General features: G+C 28.5%; 1 protein-coding gene across 1 annotated transcript in view; it reads left to right on the top strand.

Annotated features, from left to right (window-relative positions):
- The first annotated feature begins 3,551 nt into the window (after nt 1-3,551).
- Nucleotides 3,552-9,194, top strand: part of LOC119685352 (nuclear pore complex protein nup54-like) — a 13,486-nt gene continuing 7,843 nt past the window's right edge. The window contains exon 1 of the mRNA XM_038099612.1: nt 3,552-3,734. Coding sequence (XP_037955540.1) covers nt 3,552-3,734 — 183 coding nt within the window. The remainder of the gene's footprint in view (nt 3,735-9,194) is intronic.

Genomic DNA, 9,194 nt, shown 5'->3' with positions numbered 1-9,194 from the left:
CAAAGAACCTTGATAAATAATTGTATGTGCAATACCATTAAGTGTATTCTAGAATAAAAAATGTATACATATAATAGAAATTCTTGGGTAATACATTCTAAAAACTATATATCTATTATAAACATTTGTTGCTGTTAGATTCGCTGTAAGATTTCGAATAAATAACAGATAACCAAGGAAAAAGAGTCGAAGTAGTAGAGATGTTAGGGAAGAATCATGTTGATTGATTGGCACTTATGGATAGCATAAAAATAAGATTTTGTTCATAATATGTATATATATTCAATATACAGAGATATAATTTTACTCTCCATTCAATATATGCAATATATAGGGATATAATTGTACTCTCCATTTAATATATTCAATATATAGGGATATAATTGTACTCCCCATTTTATATATAGGGATATAATTGTACTCTCCATTCAATATATTCAATATATAGGGATATAATTGTACTCCCCATTTTATATATAGGGATATAATTGTACTCTCCATTCAATATATTCCATATATAGATATATAATTGTACTCTCCATTTATTCCATATTAATTAATTTAAGAAGGTTTTGAATACCAAATAGTATATTTTTATTATATAAATATATATTCTTATATATTTATAAATTTATCCATAAGTATTAATAAGACATTATTACATATTCAATATTTGACCTCAATTTAGAGAGAAAGTTATCAGTTTGCATTTCTGTAAACTACATGCATTTTTACAAAAATCTACACTTTTAGTAGTGCAAAAGTTTATGTCAATCTTCATTCTCCAAATAGCCAGACAAGTATGGTCAGATGCTTTCGCAGACGATTTACATGTTTTTATACACATAACAATTTATCTTACTAAACACAGGTGCTAATGTTGGATCGTGGTTGAATGTGTCTAGCGTTACGTGACAACTTGCTTGTGAGATAATTCTGTAGACTTACGACTGAGAACATTTAATAATAGATATATTGGATTTGAATTTAGATGCTATAGGCATTTTTTCCAATTACATATAATAATAAGTTAATGCGAAGAAAAGATAATATATAATAATATGTGCTTAACACTCGTAATTTCTAACTATACAAGGGAAAATCTTGTTATTAGTGGATCGTGCCGATTTTTAGAATAGCTAAACTCCTAATCTAAAAATTAAATAGTTTTAAGGAATTTTGAGAGATACGAAACGTAAAATAAAATCTTTAAATTAGTGACAGGCATTATTTAAAAATATCAACATTATCTTCATAAGGAATTTCGATTTCCAGAACAAACTTTTGCATCTGAAAAAATGTTTTTCTGTGCCAACAAATTTGAACAAAATGGTAAATAGAAAATACCAGTGTCAACTAGTTCCGAAGAAGGAAAAACATGTACATAGGTAAGAATTGAGAAATACATATTTTATAATAATTAATAATGTGAACAGAACTCATTGGAAAAACCTCTGCTCTTCTTAAAGTGTTATACATCGATAATAAATGTATGGACATGTGTATATCGTATACAGCAGTTCAAACCAGATTTCTAATTTTATGATCTTTTGTATATAAGAATGAACATTATTGAAATAATATAATTAAGAATAATACACGAAACATCATTGAAAATAAAAATCAATAAATAATCTTTCTTTAGCATCTGTTTTCATGAAGATAAATTCTTAAAATTTCCTTAATCGATTTCCCGATTACACTTAGGAAGGCTCGATATTAACATATATTACAAAAAATAATTGTATTCCATCCATTCATATATAGACTGTTTCGTACATAACTCCGATAAACTCCCGAGTTGGAAAAAAATTATTATGGGAAAAAGGGATTTTTTTTTCAATATTTATTAAAATAAAGTATGTTAAAAAAAACACTTTCCAAACTTTAACCAAAAATTTATCATTTATCTCAAATATGATGGTTCGTTCATATATATCCGTATTTTTAGGAACCCAAAACGTACGTGGTTCTTGAAACCTTGACGGGCCAAAGTCGATTATTTCTGTGGAAAACTTTATTTATGTCCAAATTTTTGGAAAATTTTTTTTATTTTCTGTATATTAAAAAATTTATATATTACGAAAAAGATTTGCGCAGGAAATTTCTGCTTATCACGCTTTCTTTTTCTGTAATGGCCAATTTTTCCTTTACAAATCACTCCATCTGTCCATCATACATGCATAAACATTGACAATAACAAGCAATAGGAGACCTTCAAAAGTTTCCTATAAAAGATCTTCAGAAGTTTCCTATAGACATCTTCCTATAGGAGATTTTCAGAAGTTTCCTATAGGAGATCTTTAGAAGTTTGCTATAGAGATCTTCCTACAGGAGATCTTCAGAAGTTTCCTATAGGAGTTACTTTGAAGTTTCCTATAGAGATCTTCCTAAAGGAGATTTTCAAAAGTTTCCTATAGGAGATCTTCGACCCTATCTGCCGAAAAAAATGGCATTGATATATTGTGTCAAATAAAATCTAGTCGTTATGATGACTGAAACATATCTTCATAATTAGAGATGATAATCCGGCCATAAAAGCTTTTGATTCGATATAAACGAAATCCTTTAAGGTGAAAATATACATTTTTGAAATTCTTGTTACAGATTGAAGTGGAATGTGTAAAGTAAAACTAACGGGTGGAAGATATTAACTGTGGCTTGCATTGATATTTGAGTAAGTGATTAAATAATTTATAATTATTTATGCGTATAATTTACGCCTGCATATTACAAACTATTGTCAATTTCTATTACTATTGAAATTTTAATAATTACTTGAATTCAGAAAGTCTCTAAAGTTAAGACATAATAATAAAATAATAAAATAGTTAACTAATATTGGAAAGACGATATATGGGTTTAAATATACATTGTACAACATTAAATTATTCTGTATTTGAATTTGAAGAAATGTCTTGGATTATTTTCGATTAGAATTTAAATCATCTTTGTGACATTTTGTCTCATAATAAATGATATAAAGCAAAAAATAGCACACGTGCACGCTATAAAATCATGTCTTATTAACAGAAAGAAATGTTTTAATAAAAATAAATCTGTAATATTCTTTACGGCCTTACATAAACTCCTTCTAAATTAATTTCTCTTTCCTTGTTTCCTTATAAATAATATAAGCACTGTACTGTAAATCAAAAAAGGAATAATTTATTGTAAATTGACATTTACCTGCAAAAGCAGGTGACAGTCTCCTCAACGTCAAGGGGTAATGATAATTGCGCTGCAGCTGGTCCAGTAGAACTGCGAGGTACGGCACGTCCAGGAACATTACGAGATGAATGTAGAAAGGAAATAGCAAAAGATGAATGTGGAGTATCCTTTGTGGAAGTAGGAGTTTGTGGTGCAGATTCAGCATCCGCACTAGCCAAAGGAACTGCAGCGTAGCGCACAAGAATAGCACGACTGACACGATTACTACCGGTCAAATTCGAAATAGCCCAATTCATTATGTAAACGAGTAACTTTTTATAGGAACCAAAAGTTATAGTAGCATTAATACTACCAATAGTAAGTAGTAAATAGTAGCGAAAATGCAACCGGAAGCACACGTTAATGTTGCAGCAACATTAAATACCAAAATGCAACTGAAACCTAATAACAAAACTGAACGCAACGCACTGCAGCACAGTGGAAACAGTAAACCGCGATTTAATTGGCAGCTTGGTTATTTGTGCGTCCAAATGTCGATGTATTCCTTTAAAGGCGCCGATGGTGTTAGAGGTAGTCGTCAATGGAACTAATAAATATATGCGAAGGTGGTTGGTTACATGTCAACTACAAACAACTAGTGTAAGTGGAAAACGGAACGGGGTGTTGAGTACAAATGACTGCAAAACACGTACATACGTTCTATGTACCACTATCAACCGCAAGTGAAACCTTCAAATATAAATAAAAAACAATAATACTAAAAATAAATTAAAATTGATTTATTTCCATTTAAAAACGTTGAGATGCTTTGTTCAGGGCTTCGTTGTGCTGCTAAAGAGACTTAATGAAAGTGATTTGTGATGTCAATTTGTGATGAGTGCAAACAATAGACGGCGTCAGCGCTGGAGACGTACAAAATGTACAACACAAGCGCGCTTCTTGATAATTTAATTAAATTTTGTCTAATTTTTCTTCAAGGTTTTTTCATTTGATTTTATTTGCTTCCCATTGCTACTTTACTGTATTGCAAGCAAACAACTCATCCGCCACCTGCGGCCGGCCCTATGCAGTACAAGCAGATATAATAGAGCTTAACAGGCAGTGCTGATACCAGAAGTGCTCGCTGCTGGGTTGCTGGGTTGTGTTTAGTGTTTAGTGTTGTTAGAAATCAATAATTCACAACTTTGCAGACCAAGTGACGGAAGGCGGCAGTGCTAGCAGTACATGGCTACCACTGCAGGGACACGTGACATACATCAACATTTCGCATTCCATATGATTTTCCATTTATTTTTTATATTTTTCTACTTTGCTCTGCAAAGCGAAATGTACGCTTTTCAATTATGAAAGATATATGTACTCAATTCGAACCGAACCGATTCGACTTGACTTGACTCAATTCGTTTGTAGTTGTTATGTAAATCTTTAAAACATTATTTTTCCATTTCCATTTGTCTTCATTTTGCAATATGGGAAATATGTTTATTATTTGAAGAGTACGTTATGCAAATTTAATATTACCAAATGCAATTATAATTATTTTTGAGGATATGATAAGCTCGTTCATATATTATATAATTGAATTTTAGATTTGAAACACCACATTACTTTATATGGGTGAAATGGGTGAAAAATTCAACAATTACTTAGTACAATTCTTTAAGTGACTTGACTTTAAGTGACTTAATATACTGCCATATATAACTTTTCATTCTTCTTATAGAAAATATATAATATCAGAGATGTTGACTAAGTACACGAAAAAGCTTGAAATCTATTTTTCGTACCCCTAAAAGTGAAAATCTAAATGCAATTCGCGTTTCAAATGAGATGAACATACTATATATGTATATATATAATTTCAACAATAAGGAATAGTGAATTATTATTTCAGTAGTAAATTATTATTGTTTTTGTTATATTGTTTGTTTGTAATATTTCATTAAGAAACCCAAAAACAATTATCACGAAATAGTAAAAAACTAAATTAAAAAGTGACTGAATTGAGTGAAAAGATTTGGAAACTAGTTCCAAGTATTATTTTACAAATAAATTAAGCAAACAGATTTCTTCAGTCATTAGTGAAAAGAATAGTAGTATATGTATATATAGATAACATAACAATAAAATAAATCTGTTATTTAATAAAGTAGTTCATTACAAAGTTGTATATACCATGACAAAATTTTTATTTCAAATAGAAAACGTGATTATAGTAAGGATATGATTATAGTGATTATAGTAAGATCTGGAAACTAGTTCCAAGTATTATTTTACAAATAAATTAAGCAAACAGATTTCTTCAGTCATTAGTGAAAAGAATAGTAGTATATGTATATATAGATAACATAACAATAAAATAAATCTGTTATTTAATAAAGTACTTCATTACAAAGTTGTATATACCATGACAAAATTTTTATTTCAAATAGAAAACGTGATTATAGTAAGGATATGATTATAGTGATTATAGTAAGATCTGGAAACTAGTTCCAAGTATTATTTTACAAATAAATTAAGCAAACAGATTTCTTCAGTCATTAGTGAAAAGAATAGTAGTATATGTATATATAGATAACATAACAATAAAATAAATCTGTTATTTAATAAAGTACTTCATTACAAAGTTGTATATACCATGACAAAATTTTTATTTCAAATAGAAAACGTGATTATAGTAAGCATATTTACAAATCCATAAATTTTATTTCAGAGTCCATTATAAAGTACATATAATCTATATAGTAAAATTATTACATTATCAAAAAAAAACAATTTCTTTAAATATTCAGGTTTTATCCGAGAGGGAGAGAGAGAGAGAGAGAGAGAGAGGAAGAGTGAGAGAGGAAGAGAGAGAGAAAGAGAGAGAGAGAGGAAGAGAGAGAGAGGAAGAGAGAGAGAAGAAGAGAGAGAGAGGAAGAGAGAGAGAAGAAGAGAGGAAGACAGTGAGGAAGATAGAGAGGAAGAGGGAGAGGAAGAGGGAGAGGAAGAGAGAGAGTAAGCTATCTGCTGTTGTGGAATATAATACTGACCATCGACTAAAAATTAATTAACGGACTATAATAATATTATGCAATACTTCCTTCGCAATTATGGTAAGGATTATTGTAAGGATATTTTCAAATTGAAAAATTTTATATTTTAAAATCTACATAGTAAGATCATTATATCACAATAAAATACAAAAAAATCAGTTTCTTTATATATTCAGGTTTTATCAATAAGTTAACTTCTGTTGTAGAATATAATACTGGTCATAGAATAATAATGAATCAAGACAATGATGTAATCCAATCGCTCCTTCACAATAATCAGTTTCAATCGTCTATAACATTTGCTATAAAAACTCTTTCAATTGAACCCATAACTATATAGAATTACTGAAATATTGAGAATGAATGTTTTTTTAACAACAGACTATAGAGTAATCTTTTTTCCAGAGTCGATATCCCAAAATCATTCGTATTTTCAGACAACCATATAGTCGTTGAACTCTCCTAACAAAGACTGTGTTACAACAACAATAATCACAATAAATTACAAATAATTTTGCTAATTCATAAAAATGTTTGTTAATGAGAATACATACTTTGAAAAAGCCTTTAGGCCTTATAATATTTCCTTGTTAAGGCAAAGCTATAATGAAACCCAGTATAGTATAGTACAAAATTTAAGGCAGTACATAGTTTCAATTTTAGTTTTACCGATCGATATGAATAAAATTGTTTCATAACTTAAATGCAAAATATAAGCTATATGTACAAAATATGTAAAAGACAATGAAATACTAGCAGATATTTTAAGAAGTTGTAATTATTCAATCTATAGTTCCCTTTCACCAAAAGTTAAATATGAAACAAGTGAGAAAGAGGGACAGATTTTTGTTATGAACACTATAAATTTGTCACATACAGTCCCTTTTGCAGGAATATGGATTATTCATATATAAATTTAAAGAGATATTGAAACCTTTTTTGATTTTTGTTTGTTTGTTAACACAGACTTATGCATATGATGTTTTGAAGACATGCACTATAATAATTTTATTTAATCATTATCTATATTATATTACTTCTATTCGATAACCTTTTATAGGTTATCAAATCTAAACTCACGTGTTGACATTCAACCCTAAAACAACAGTAAATGTCTTTATTATTTTTATAATTAAAATGAAAAATTACAATACATTATACGAGTACAAAATAATCAAATATAATTTTTTGAAAAATTTTTTAATACAAAGAATTTAAATTTTGAATTTTCGCTGAGAGACTAACAATATTTAAATCTTAAAACCACCTTAAAAACTGAGAAAACACAAATTTTTGCATTCATACCTGTATAAAATAAGTATATAAGCCCCCTTAAATAGGTAAGATTATCACGTGCAATTTTAAGATATCGTGTAAAATTTGTACATTTGTGCAATCCATGATTCTGGTTTTGTAAAACTTATTACATTTATGCCCTTTGTGGATTAAATATTTCATTTAACATGGTATCTTCATTTGAGACGTACTATGTTTCAATATTTCTAGGCTGATTATTATTTTTAAGTATAAATTTGTATGTATACTGCAGATTATATTCATGGAAACAAAAATAGTTTTGTTTTTAATCTAAATACTCCTTAATACTTTATCTCTTTAGTAATGAATTATGAAACCAGACAACTATTATTAGCATAAAAATAAAAGAAACTTGAAAAATATTCACTCAATTATCTCTAATAAATTTCCGGATCACAGAAGGAAAGTCTATGCATGGGGAAGCGTTTAGGTAGAAAAACATTAAACAACTTTTATTTATTCGAGAAGCTTACAGGTTAAAATCCTTATAATTTTCAAATTTATTTTGTTAAAAGGTGGAGTGGGTCCTTTTATCTGGATAAAATATAATATCTCATTGAAGATAAATTTTGGAAATCATACTCAGTCTATTATGGTTAATTCATTTTTTTAATAGAATTTTTGACGCTAAAATTAAATCTCTTAAAATCGGTTAAATATATTCAGCAAAGCCTTAAACACTACTATTCGCCAGCTGGAAATTATACAAAGCCAGGCTCTGAGAAAACTTTTGAAGGTATCATGGTACATTAGGACAAATGACATTCTCAGGGATCTCAAGATTGATCCGATCAAAAAATACCTAGAGGATAGAGCCCTGAAACTATTTACGCAATAGTACCAACATCGCGTTATCGAATCTCAGAGTGGTAACAGGTTCCACGGGGAGGTATGCAGATCTGAAGTCAGTTATTGCTTACTCTGATGAAGTGATAAACAATAATCCAATCAAGGCGTAGAGAGGTGTTACGAAGAAACCTCGCAGTTAGTAGAGAGTAAGTGCACTGACTCCACTACCCTCAACATAGATTAGATAATCTTGTTACTATAAAATTTGTTATAATAATAAATAATAATTTTGATTTAAAATTAAAAATCTTGATAGTAAAAAATTTTTATTTGTATATTAAGTTTAGCATTAATTCAAAAATTTTAACATTTTTAGTACATCTCTTTGGAACTATAAGTAAAATTTTTTTTATATCCTTCAAGACTAGTGACAGCCTTAACCGAGCAGATGCTTACTTAGGCCTTATGAAACAAACTTAATAATGATTAGCTTACCTAATAAAAGTACAGATTAAATAAAAACAATAAAAAATTACACTTAGTTAAAAAAATTAATAAAATTAAAGGTAATATTTTTATAATCATTTTTTAATAAATAAATGTAATGAATTAAAATGTGTATTTGTTACTCCACACTCAAGGCAGAGCGACATTATTGGTCGTTGAACTTAGTATATTTACATACAATTGATATTATAAACAATTATATGCATGAGCCATTATCTCAAGTGATATATTAAATATTGTTTAACAATTAACTTAAATATAATTGTACAGTACTTGAGCATGAGTAATTATAAACAAAATCAAAGAGCTTCCAGAGCGTTGGTATGTAAAAACAAAGCAAACAAACTTTATTTATATTAATGTATAATGTATAAA

Source organism: Teleopsis dalmanni, chromosome 1, assembly GCF_002237135.1.
Source record: "Teleopsis dalmanni isolate 2A chromosome 1, ASM223713v2, whole genome shotgun sequence".
Lineage (NCBI taxonomy): Eukaryota > Metazoa > Arthropoda > Insecta > Diptera > Diopsidae > Teleopsis > Teleopsis dalmanni.
Note: the sequence above shows the minus strand (reverse complement) of the source record. Positions and strands in the feature narration are given on the sequence as shown.